Genomic DNA, 14651 nt, shown 5'->3' with positions numbered 1-14651 from the left:
AAATTAAAATTTCAATATTAATTAAAATTTTTAGTGAGACAAAAATATCACCATTAGTACATCAGCAGCGATCGAATTCTTTAACATTAACAGAAGTTCATACAGTTCGAGAAAAATATATTGCTATAGCTGAAAGTGAGAAAATGTTATTGAAAGCTGATCTTGAGGCTGACATTAAATATAAGCAGTTAATACATGAAGCTGAATCAATTTTAGTATCGATGAAAGCAAATGCTGTTAGGTAAGCTTTTGATAAATCCATGTATAATTGACTCTTAATTGAAATTTGAAATTTTAGTTTACCTAGAGAAACGCCTGCTGCTAGTCCGTCAAGAAGAATATTAAATCCACCGGCTAATAAACGGGTTGAAATGCTACGTCAATGTGATGCTGACCTTAAACGTGAAATACAAAAACAACATTATCAGCAACAACAACAACATTCAGACAATTCAACAACTACTTCGGAGCATCTAATAAACAAGAGGCTAGAAATGTTGCGACATGAATATAATTCTTCGAATTCAGTACCAACAAGCCCAAAATGTGGACGATTAAGTCCACGTAAAACTCATTTAACTAATTTTATAAATCAAGTTGCTTCATCAGATATAGCATGGCGAACGAATCCGGTATCAAGTAAAAATCGTTCCAATGAACATTTATCATCAGATGATCAACAAACACTTAGTATTCGTAATCGTCAATTTAATCGAGAATCATCATTATCACCACCGCCCCCAGTAACACAACCACCACCACCTCCAATACCTAGACGAAATTTTGGTGATAAGTCTTTTGCGCGCACATTCTCCAATTATTCAAATTCTAATTCTGATGAAGAATTGAATGAAAAATCATTAGATTCAGTTTCATACTCATCTCGAAAATCTACAGTCGAATTAGAAATGGACCAAGATAATAAGAATGTCGAACATGGAATTAATAATCACATAAAAAATAAATCTGAAATAAATTCAGATGATAATTATATTTTTGAATATTCAGACTATATGGCGAAAAGTCCATCATTCCAAAATAAACAGCCTTTAATATCATTTAAATCAGTTGACATGGGTAATAAAATAATTGAAATGGGTGGTTATTGCCCACAAAGTGAACCACTAAAAAGAAAAATTTATAAGGGAAGTTCATCTTTTGAAAGAATCAAAAAGAGTTTGGATATTGATACAGGTATGAGCAATTTAAAATTGCTGTTAAGTTTATTTATTATATTCAAATATACTCATATTAAAGTTAAATACTTAGGTGTATTCATATAGAATATAACATAAAATATTCAAAAAATTACCATATAACTACATTTAAAATAGCTTGAATATTTTCAAATTCAGCTATTTTGTAATTAAGTTTCAACAGTATTCTTGCTGCAAAGAATAGACACTTTTTGAAACTGCTTTGAAAATAAATGTGCATTTTTTAAAGTTTTTTTTTTTTAATTCAATCAAAACATCAGTGAAAAAGTTTCCTGTAAAATTTGATAAAGATATTTTTATTTAATTTTTAGAAATTCCGAAACCACAAAGCATGCTCAGTAAAATCCATTCTATTCAACATGATCAACAAGTTTGTTCAAATAGAGATTCTAAACAAGATGTTAATTGCAATCTGCAAAGTTCTAACAATATTAACGACAAGAGTAACAACAATAATAATATTAACAGTGATAATAATAATCTTCAGGATCAATCAGCATATCAATCCAATGACGAAGATTCTGTAAGTGTTGTATCAAATTTAAGTGTTAAACAACAATTAATACTAAGTACAATTGAAGATTTAAAAAAAAGTCTTGAAGATCAGAGTGTTGAATTAACTGCACAATTCGAAAATACAAAATTAAATTAAAAAAAATAAAATAAAAATAAAATTCATTGACCATAATTACTTAATTTTTTTTTGCATTAAATTTATAAAAATCTTCGATATAAAAATTATAAAAAAAATTGAGTTGTGAAAAATTAATAGAGAAATTAAATTGAAATGAAAATAATAACTAGTATGTGATTTCATTATACATATAAGAAAAAAGCAAAAAATATTATATTTTAGTTTAAGTTAACAAAGATAAAAATAAACAAATTAATGCTATCTATAAGAATTAGAAAACAAAAACGTAGTTAAAAGCTCAATAAAACGGGAAAAATTGAATAATTTCTATAAAAAATACACAGAATTTGCAACAACTGCCAAAAAGTTAAAATTATATAAAAAATTATTAGTTAATTTGCTTTCTTCATAGTTTAATTAAAAATTAAGTATTTTGTAATTTTATAGAGTTCCTGAAATTATTTTTAATTTTTCTTTATTTTGTTGTTTTGATTATTTTGTTATGTAATATTTAGTATTCTTTATTATAATATATATGTGTATAAGACAGGATATGAGACTTAACTGTATAATAGAACTATTTAAAATAAAATAAAAAAATTTATTTTCATATTAAAATTACTTTTATATTAAATACATACATACATACTATATACATTTATTAAAATCAGTGTACTGAAATATTTAAATTAAAAAAGAAACTAAGCCATAATTGTAACCCTTAATTCTGATGGCAAATATAAAAAAGTTTTTAGTAATTGCGTATTATTCACGCGTTTGTATAATGTAAGAAATACACAAGAATCAGAGAACTGAATTGAAGGAGTGGTGTTTGAAAGCAAGTATCATCGTAAATGAAGATTTGTTTTGATATAATTAAAAAAATTTCTTATTCTTGTACATTTATAATTTCAAATATAAATAAAAAGTTTTATGTCATAGAAATAGTAAAATTTCAGATACTTGTAAACTGAGGTTTAGTTCTAAATTTTTATCTACACAAATATTGTACACAATTAAAAATATTTATCAACACCATAATTAACTTGAAAACACAACATTTGAAATGTGTGAATAGTACCACTAAAAATTAAAAGAATATAAAAATATAAGAAAATTATAATTTTTATTATTCAATCAAAAAATAAAACACAATATCGAAAAACATAATGGTAATTCTAAACACATTATAAAATTTATACTATGACCCTTAATACTATATACATATTACATTATATTAATTAAAAAAAATCATAATTATATATTATGGTTATAAAATATTCATTTAACATTTATAGAAATTGAATTCAAAAGAATTAAATGAAAAAAATGCATACAAACAAAACCAAAAAACATAATTATAACAAAAATAAATAAATGAAATAATCCATCCTCTAGTCAATAAAAAGCTGTTTTCCAAAAAAAAAAAACATATAAAAATATTATAATATTTAAATTAAAGTAAAAAAATATTAAATGAGAATTTAAAGATAAAAGATTAATTAAATACTTTATTTCCATATTAATTAATTTAATATCATAATAAAAGAAATAATAGACACATATTAGACCAAGTATAATAGTTTTCAATTATATTATGAAGTAATTATACTTAAATTCTTTTTTATTTTCTGTTAAAAAGGAAAAAATACAATAAAAATGTTTTTTATAAAAAAAGAAAATATTAACAAATAAAATTTTAATTATAATTAGTTAAATATTTATTATTAATTAATTAATTAATTGAATGAAATTATTTCTTATAAAAAATTTTAGTTAAAATTGTTGTTATTTATTTTAGTACAAATTGAAATTAAATTTAAATTAAAAAACAAAGGAAATTAAATAATTTTTTCAATGAAAACCAAAATTATTATTAAAAAAATTTAATTATTATATAATAAGTGTAAATTTAAATCTATTCATACATATTATAATTATTAATAAATATTCATAGAATATCCATTTTGTTTATTATGTAATAAAAACTAGAATTATGAAATTTAATTTAAATTTTTTACAATTGTTTTTTCTATAAAAATTTATACTAGCTTTAGTAATAGTAAAAATGCAATTTAAATAATGCAAAGCTTGTATCAAAGAGAATTAGTTTTTCAATAAATTGATACCCGGTTTTCATACCCGGTTTTATTGACTAATTTTTTTTAATACTGTGTCTGAGGCAGATTCATAGGAATCTGGAAATAAAATCTTGGTCACAAAATTTAAGTTAATTGTTTGAAAATTCGTTCATTGATTATATTTTTATTGAAATTTACAAATATTTTAATTGTAAATTGAAATATGTATTTAATTTTTACGATATTTACCAAAATTTTTGTATTAAGTGATGATTGTAATGATTATTTTTACAAAAATATTGTTTTCATGTCGTTGTCGTAACGTGTGTAAAATGATTTTAATTTCTTACTTTTTAGTGCAAGCTTTAGATTTATAACTAAATTTACTATTCATCATATAAAGCTAGTATTTATTTGTAATATATTTAGATTACTACAATAGTTATAATCTTATTTATTAGAAAGAATTTGTACTAGTATACATTATTATAAATTTATTAATTAGAAACATTAAAATTCAATGAAAGAAAAACAACTTCAATATGAAATATTGAAGAAATTCAAATGAACAATATTATCAATCATACATGCAATTGTATAATACTACTTTCTTAATTTTCTTATTAAAAAAATTAAATATATCATAGTTATTCTTTAAAATAAATTCGAATTATTTATTATATAAAAGCTTAGTTCATTATATATAGAATTTTATTTAAAACATAGTCATGTTGAGTTTTTCTTTTATCTTATTACTGATTATAAATATTATTTTTATAAAAGATTCGCATGAAATTATTATATAATTACTTAAAGTAGTTATTTATATACTAATATTTTAGTGAATTTAGTGGCAAAAACATTTTCTTTTAATTTGAAATTTTTTCTTTGATATGCAATAATTAATTTATTTAATACTTATTCATATAAATTTGGGATTTATTTAATTTGTCATAATGTTCCTATAGTATATCTTAGCGATTACTCATAATTCAAAGGTTTATTTGAAAAAATGTTCTTAAATAAAGATTTTTAAGTTTTAGACAATATTTTTTTTTATAAATATAATGTAAAATATAAAATAATTTAAACTTGATTTTGTAGTTTAGAATTATTAAGAATTTCAGTGCAGAAAATCAATTAATTATAATAACTTTAGTTTCATGTATTAATATTTCCTCTGAAATTATATAACGCTATAGCAATGTATAAATACTTTTAATACATATGTTACAAGCAATTTTGCTTTTAATTCATTTGGCTCATTACAATTAAATCTTCGATATAATAAAATAACTTTACAAATTTAAATAAAGGTTCTATTTAGAATTTTATTCTTTAAATCGATTTTAATTTTCTGGTATGAATATATAAAATAATGGTAGCATATAAAATAATTTTTATATACATAGTTAGTTTTCATATATTATATAGTCATATTAAAGATTACATTATTATTTTAGAAGTATTTTCTTTTTTACTTTTTTGGGTTTAAGGAAAGTTTATAAAAAACTAGCTCGTTAGTTTAAAAATTTCTTTTTCATTTAGTTATCAAAAAAATATGTAAATGAACGGAATATGAAAAATAATAAATTTAATAAAACAATATGATGTATAAATATGGGGATTAGTTAAAGTAAAGTTTTTAGATTAACAAATTGTATTTGCACTTAAATTAGAATTTTTCATTTTTTTACTGGTTGAGTAATTGTTATTACATGCTAAGTAGAAAGTATAATATGATATCGATTTAAAACTATGATATAATTGAAGAATTTCTACTACTTCCTGTCTTATTTTAATAACCATTTGTTATTTAGAGCAAATGTAAGATAATTTTAGAGATAGATTAGTACATTAAGAACAAAGAATTAAACTACATTAAGAATTAAAAAAATTATAATTATTAATTCGTCAACATTTTTGAATTTAGTCAAAAGAACCTACAACATATATAAAAAGTCAATTTATCATTCTTTTATATCGTATGTTAACTTGTAATATTGTTGTTTGCTATATGTTATATTATGATATACCGTAAATTTTTGTAATTTGTGTTCTTTCCTCAAGTGTACCATTTTTCTTTGAGCCATTTTTATTATTATATTATTCTCAAAAGAAGCAATAAAAGTTGTAATGATCGAAGCAAAATGAAAAATATAATTTTAATAAAAATATTTTTAATTAATAAATATATCAAATGTTAAATAAGTATTAAATATCTTGTATATTCATATCAGTTATGGGTGGAAAATTTAAAAATTATATAGATATATTGACAATAATCCTAGTTTTCTTGCAAACATGTACATATATTCTAAATTTGGCTGAAGTGAAATTTTTAATCTGAAGCGAGAGCTTACTTAACACAATGGACCAAAAAAAAACACAACATTACATGTGATTTCAGCATCCATACAATTACATATATTTTATAAAACTTTCAAAGCAAAACTTTCAAATATAAAGGAAATTTTAAAACTGGAATTAATCGCCGACATATGAACAAATTTGTTATAATACATGAATTAACATACGATTATGTCGGAAGTAAAACCCAAATTACAAAATTGTAATTCAATAAGCTATATAATTTATTTACTGAAACTTCTAATATATTTTTGTCAATACCTAATTAAAATTTATTGTCATTTTGTTGTTGAATTTTTAAAAGGTATTTCAAGAATAAAATTTCTTTTATATTTTTACAAAATAAAAAATTAATTACAATTGTACAATATTCTCTCAATAAGGATATCAATTTCACTCAGTACAATTCGATGTACCTTATATTATATTATTTTTTGTAAAGTAAAAAATAATTAATAAAGCGACAATCAAAACTATATTTAAATAAAATTCTATATTTAATGATATATAATATGCCTTTTATATATATAAAATAATTGAAAATACTTAAATTATAATTAAACAAAATTGTATTATGTAATTTATTTATGTATTAAGAATTTTTATGGCCGGTAAAAATGTTCTTGAATGAACATTTATTAAATATTTATTAGATAATAATTTTAAGAATTTAATAACAAGTAAAAATAAATCAAATCTTATGTTTTTTTTCTCAAATGTATTATGTATAAATGGTTAAACTGAATTTTGCCGGAAACTATTGCCAAATTATATGTATATCAAAAATGTGATGTACAAAACCAGCTACAAGGCAAGCAAATATTTAAGGTTTCCTAAGTAGATTTTCGTTGAATTAGTTTTAAGTCAAATGCAAGTTATGAATATTGTACAATGACAAAATACCTCCCAATTATGGAATTCATAATTCATACAAGTAATATGTTATATAAATCAGTATTATATAAAACACAAATAATACCAATTTTAAATTTTATTGGTGTGAGTACTGATTTCATTCAATATATTATTAATAACCAACTATGTATTATCTATATTCATTGTCATCATTACATTTTTTTCAAAAACTCAGATTTTAAAATTGAAAAAATTTATCCATTTACTTATTCACTAAATTTTCAAATTACCTATAACAATTTTACAAATAATGCAATTCTTTAGTAGCTCAATTTTGACCATTATATTTCGCAACTCCTAACTAATAAGGTAACATTTAAAAAGTTTTCATGATTTAATCAACATTTATTTTTAAACTTTAAGTAAATCATTGATTTAGATAAATCGTAAATTATATTAAAGTAATTTGAAATTTAAATAGGTATATGATTATAGTTTTTAAGTGAATACGTAATGTTAAAATGAAACTAGGACTTTTACATAACATTTGAATAGAAATTTAGTGTGAGGCTGTTATTTTCCTCATCGTTTACCATTTTACAACCTGTTAACTTATTTCATTCGAACTGCATTTGCAAAGTAGACTAGAATACTATACTGAGTAAACTAATTCATAAAGCATGTAAACATTTTTTATAATATTATGAATTACTTACTTGCATTATATATTACTTGCATTTAGCTCTCTATTTTTAAGAAAACATATTTTCATACATATTCTCATATTCAAATCTTCAAAATTTATAATTACAATAACAAAGGCAAGACTAATTTATTAAAAATCCTAAACTTCAATAGTTTGAATGTTTTGCTTTTCTAGCTTTTTAAGTCAAAATTTTTAATTTTCGAGTAATATTTGTTTTCAAATTTTAGCAGTATAATATGATTTAAATTAAATAATTATTTACATTTTAAAATATTCTATCGTAAGATAGTAAATTACTTTAAAATGTTAGTTGTAATTGCAAAAATTTTTTTGAAATAAATATTTCTTAACTAATACCTATTCTTAATGTTTTCTTTAAAACAGAACTAACTCATGCTTACTACAATATTTACAATAATTTTACAATATTTCTACATTATTTACTCTATTTATAAAAATTTCAGATAATGTATAAATAAAATTTCTAAATTTATTATAAACCAAAAACCCTCAATTTTACACTTTTCTATATATACAAATATATAAAAAACATTTTTGATAAAAATAATTTTCACAGAAAAGTCCGAGTTTCTTTAAACATTTTTGTAAACGTAGAAAAATTTCAGAATTTTATCTAACGCCATAAATTATGCAAAATTTAATACATTTATTGTTATTTATAAATAGGTATATACATACATACTTAAATTTATTATCATAATAATACAATTTAAAAAAAAGTTGCTATAACAAATTCTTAAAATATTTCTATACAATTTACTTGTTTTTATACTCTCTATACATAAAAACTTAAAATTGTTTTCAAACTTTTTCAATTTCATAAATTATTTTCTACAAATAAATTTTCTTTACAATTAAAAAATATTAATACTAAAATTAAAAAGAAGTCATGAAGGAAATTATTATTAAAAAGAAAAGAAATGAACAATAATTCAGCAATAGAAATAAAATGATAACTATATTAAAATATTTGAAACGTTATTTAGATTAAATAAATAAATACCAAAAAAAAAACAAAAAGTTAAAAAATAAATTTGAGGCAAAGAAAATATACAATATTCTTATATAGATATTATTACAAAAACAAAAATTATATACGTATACATACATATTATGTACGTTGGTAAATAAAAAAGGACATGAAACTGAATTAAAACAAAACCAAAACCAGTGCTAAAAAATATTTTGTAGTAAAAAAAAGATAATCTTTACATTAAATTATATTAAAAAAAAAAATTAATTAAATATAAGTTTATAGAATTGAAGTTAATACAACAAAAATAAAAACAAAACAAGTACTGATTATGACAAAAAAATATAAATATATATATATATATATTAAAAAACAATATAATTTGATTAATAAAAGAATTAAATTAAAAAAAAAACGTTAAAACAAAATGTAAAAATTGTGTTTTTTTTAATATACTTTCAGAAGATAAATAAGAATAAATAATAAGCACTTAATTTTTCATCTTTCAACTTTTGAATCTACCAATGGTGCCTTTCTGCTATCACTTCTCTGTGATCACCAGAAAGTCATTGAGCTTATAATTACAGGTTGCCTACCTAACAACCCGGTTCTCTTGAGAAATCAATCTAAATCTCCGATAATAATCTTCGATGACATGATTTGCCCAATTTACCGTTATTAAAGGCAATTTTTTTCATAACTTTTTACAACGTTCATGTTTAATTTCATACACTTTAAAATTAAATATCTTTCATGAATCAAATATAATTTTTACTGAAAATAGAAATTTTCTTTCCACAGGTAACGTTATAAAAATATCCTGCAAACAATATTTGTCCATCAGTTTATTACGCTAATAAGAGACACATCGCGGTGGATCTTCTGTACTAGTAGAAACAACTTTAAGTTTTAGTGCATTCAGAATATTTCTTATATTTTAATAGATGCTAAGTACCATATTTTAATAGGTGGACCAAGTGTAACATTAGCAATTGAGAGAAAAATGTAAAACATTAAAATGATCTAAACCCTAAGGTATATAAATTTTTGCTATCATTAAATTAATTGCTTCCATCTTATATACGCTTCACATACTGTTGAATATTTGTCATTCCTTTTCTTCGACTACAATGTTTTCTTACTTTCCAAAACGTTATATTATGTTTTTTTTTCTATTTTATTATCTAGAAAAAAAAAAATGTTTAGTTAATCAACAAAATATCATCACTAAAATTTTGTTTAACGAAATTCAAGGACATTTCATTTTAAAATTTTATGTAGTTTCTTATAAATTAGGAAATTTTTAAATAAACAAAAAATCGCAAACAAAAGTAATTGTAAACAAAATCTACTCTATTGTACATTAAGGTAAAAAGGTTTCTATTTCCTAGATTTTATTATCCAATTATATTTTTGTTTGTATTTATCTTTTGTAGTAAATGATTGGTAAACAAATAAAAAATACGAAAATAATGGTTTTTTTTGGAAAGAGAAAAGTATATATTTTGAGAATTAGGCGCGTCATATAGTCGCCTAGGAATGAATTTAAGTTTTTGAAATTTCTAATGTATATACGATATATTATTTAACAGTGGATACATATTAATATATCTCTAGTTAATATTGTTGATATGGAAGTGATTGATAATTTAATATGACATCATTGGGATAGAAATACTGTTTAAATCATGAGAAAATTTTTATCATTATATTATTTATAATTTTTTTTAAATAAAAGTTTTTTAATGAAACACTAATACGAGTGGAATGCGGAAGCATCAGTATGCATCATTCGATCATTAATCACTTTTTTATTCAAAAAATTAAAATTTTGATAAAAATTAAAACAATGTTCTAGCAATAAGTTCGTCTAATGGGTGAGTAGTTTTTTTTTATCCTGCTTCACTACCGAGAGGAGCATATGGCTGGTGAATGATAACCATGATTAAGTTTCTTGCGGCTTTGGGATTACTAAGTAGATGACGAGCCTGCCGTAATGGATGAATAGTAAACAACTTAAAGTTAGTAAGCTGCCGTCTTATATATATATATATATAACAGTTTTTTGAAATCATTTTGTTTTTAACTTTATTTATCTATTACATATAAAAACTAAAATGAAAAGGTGTACTATATAAAGTTTTGCCTTCTAATGTGAAATAGAATATTGGATCCAGCATATGTGTTGTTATAAAAAATTACCTTCTTGACTGAGTTAACTGTCACATTTGAATATCAACAACTTTATATTACTAGTTCATTATGAAATTTATGTTAGGAGTAAAAACATGTTATTTATATGGCTGTCAATTTTGTATTATAAACATTACAAACGAAATGAAAATTTGGTTATACCTGTCACTAAATTAGTAGATAGTTTAGTGCGAATACAAATAACGAAATATACTAAATATACGAAAATTTATAGATTTAAATGTCAAGCAGAGGGCATTTGAGCTGTCTATATAAATACATGTGTGGAAATTTGAGATATACATAAATATATACATATAACAGTAATTTAATAAATTTGCGAAAATTTGAAACAATATAAACCAAAAGAAAAAAAACGTAAGAATTCTCAAATTTTAAAATGATCTGATCATTTGCCAAAAATTGTGAAAATTATCATATTTTTTTCGCAAAATGAGAAAGTTATTCACCTGATGATGATTGACGATATATTATAGTTAATTTTTATTTACTAATTACTATTAACATTTCTATTAATAAAACTATTACTTTATTTAAAATTTTGTCATGAAAATTTAGTTTAATACTTAGTGAGCATAAACTTGAAACAGAAAATTATACAAAGGAAATATTGAAATAAATTTTAATTAAGTTCCTATAATATTCCAACTCAAGAATTTTTTTAAGAAGAAAATATTATACTGCTCTTGAATTAGAAGAGAACAATATTATTTTGAATAAAATATACTTATGATTTTAAGAGGTTTAAGTAACAAACGAAAACTGAAATCATTTCAAAAACGTTGTCTTAAAAACTGTGTGTAAAATGGCGTTTTCCTTGAAAAAAGTACACAAAAATATATTTTAGAATTTCTAAATTTATGCTGTAGAAAGAAAATAATATGTATGGAAAAAAAAGTTTTGAATATGAAAAACTTCTATAGTCCACCCAATTCGTTAACGCTTAAACACAGTTTGTTTATTTAAGCTATGACTAAAATTGCAAATTTTAAAGTTAAGTGCGATTTATAACTTAATTATCGTTTGACTCAGTGCCCAACGGGCGTTGTTGTATATATACTATATTGCTGAATCATTTTCGTTCTATAATCATTGTCTGTTTTCAAGATGTTGTAAGGAAATCCTTAATTGAAAAATACATAAATTATTGATAATATATAATATATAATTATAATAAATATAAAGTGTTATATAATTTCGTAAATATTTTTTAAAATCAAAACCAGAACTTTTTCAATTTGTTTTACATTTAAATTGTCGTAATCACAATAAAGAAAAGTGTCTCCTTTTCTTAAATGATCTTATTAACATATTTACTCAATTTGCAATAAAATATAAAATATCTAATGTACAATGTGGAAAAACCACTTTTATTGTTAATAATTTGTATTCTTTTGATAATCTAAGCAGATATCAGATAATAAGATTTTGCATAATTTTACATTTATATTTTTAGACTTATAAAAAAGAACAAATAGTCTAAGACTCTGAAAGTATTATAAATTACTCGCATTTGTAACTCTATTCAATACACATGTGATATATTGACCTAAGTATATATATTTCATTGGTCTCGATCAAGTTAAGCCTGCTCGTTCGTCCGCTTGTCGGTCCCAGCGATAACTTAAACGCATTCAGCTAAGTATTATGTATACATAGTTTGCTGTCATAAGACAGAAGATAACTTTTGTAATTACAAAACGAACTACTTTTTTTAAGGGGCACTTTTGTGAGGATTAAGTTTTTTATTTTAAAATAGCGTCATATTTAAGGTCAACAATTTTATTGTATAATTTCAAAAATTGTTTTCTGTATATCACTATAAATTTTCAAAAATTGCATACATTGTAGTTTTGGCACGAATTCTATTTATAATTTACTATTTTATGTTTTATATAATTAGGCCACATACGGAAAGTACAAAGAGTTCTCTGGTTATACATTTTGCTATAACGAACTTGGAAACAGGACTACTATTTCAACCAAATTTAATTAAGCTTGAATTAGTATTTACTATAGCTGCCAAACAATTTCAAAAATAACGTGCTTACCCTTTTAAAATTTTGAAAACTAAAACAAGTTTGCAGTAATAGGACCAGCGTCCTATTGCAGCTGACCAGCGTTCTATTTAAATGTGCAAAAATGCTCTATTAGGTATCCCATTAATTATAGATTATTTATGGTTGCTTGGTTGACGTCATCGGCATAGCAAGTCCAGCGTACTTCAATTTACACAAATTTACCGTTTTGCTATCACTATCCCGTGGCCACAAAGCCTTCATTTAACGTAAAATTATTGATGGTCTATCTGAAATTCCTCAAGAAAACCGGATGGAATTATCTACATCTTCGATACTAATCTGTGATATCTCGTTCAGTCCCGGCATTTTTGCTGAAGATATTTATTATAGATATTTTGTCTTTATATAGCATTAAAAGATGAGAGGATATATAGCATTAAGATTATGATTGAGAGGATCTTTTAATGCTATATAAAAACAAAATATCTATAATAAATTGTACATATAGATAAAATCTTTATATACGGCCTCAAATAAGATAATCTAAAATTAAAAGGTGATATTTAGTTGTCGTATATATACAGTTTTGGTAAGCAATAAGCTTTTAAATTTTTTGGAAGAATTTCGTATAATTTTGTACTGTCGTATTACAAAGTTTTTTACTCAAATTGAAATTAAATTATAATTGATCATGATTCTGAATATTATTGAAATTACTTGATGAATTTAATCTATTATCGGTCGTCTCCTAGTGACATAACTTAAAATAATAGTAAGCTGTTGTATGGGTTATATTTTATGTTCAGAACAAAGACAATATCGATCATAAAGCTGACAAAATGAACGTAAACAAGAAACTTATGTATGTAAAATTCCCAATCTATAACAAAATTAATATTTCTTTTCAACAATAAAGTTCAACCCAAAAAAACATCTTTCTTTACATTTAGCAAAAAAAAAAAAATGAGATATCAATAAAACCAGAAAAATATTTGTAAATATTTTTAAATTTTTGAATATTGAAGATTTTTCCAAGTGAAAAACTTTAATTTATTACACAATTACACAAGACACAAAAAAAATAAATATTTTTCTTTTCTTTTCAGTGTTTTTCTTTTTATATGTTAATGATGATGATAAAAAATGCAAAATATTTTCTCTTCCCAAAAAAAAAAAACACTATTTTTCCATCATCTTCCATTCATATATTAAAATTATTTTACACATTTATTAAATTCTATACAATATATTTATGTAAATATTATTATGTTTATATATATATTATTTCAACATAAACATGCAATTAAAATTCATTACTTAATAATTTTCATATACATATTTATAGAAATTAATATAAATGCGTATGTACATACGTATATGTATACGAATACGTATATAATAAAACAATTACGTATTCAATTTCATTTTATTCTATTCCATAATAGATATTAAATGTGTATATGTGAATGTAATAATCATTTCTACAAATACCTACATAATAAATCAAAATAAAATTTAATGACGTCATTGGGAAAATTTTTCACAATACGCAACCATAT

General features: G+C 22.1%; 1 protein-coding gene across 5 annotated transcripts in view; it reads left to right on the top strand.

Moving 5' to 3' along the window:
* The window catches only part of LOC129610751 (putative uncharacterized protein DDB_G0282133), a 49712-nt gene extending 47428 nt beyond the window's left edge, over positions 1-2284 (top strand). For all 5 annotated transcript variants that reach the window (XM_055523439.1, XM_055523438.1, XM_055523441.1 and 2 more), the window contains 3 exons: positions 35-241; positions 299-1194; positions 1529-2284. In XM_055523439.1, coding sequence (XP_055379414.1) covers positions 35-241; positions 299-1194; positions 1529-1869 — 1444 coding nt within the window. In that variant the 3' untranslated portion in view covers positions 1870-2284. The remainder of the gene's footprint in view (positions 1-34; positions 242-298; positions 1195-1528) is intronic.
* Positions 2285-14651: the final 12367 nt, after the last annotated feature.

This window comes from Condylostylus longicornis, unplaced genomic scaffold, assembly GCF_029603195.1.
Source record: "Condylostylus longicornis isolate FDR11 unplaced genomic scaffold, ASM2960319v2 ptg000048l, whole genome shotgun sequence".
Taxonomy (NCBI): Eukaryota; Metazoa; Arthropoda; class Insecta; order Diptera; family Dolichopodidae; genus Condylostylus; species Condylostylus longicornis.
Note: the sequence above shows the minus strand (reverse complement) of the source record. Positions and strands in the feature narration are given on the sequence as shown.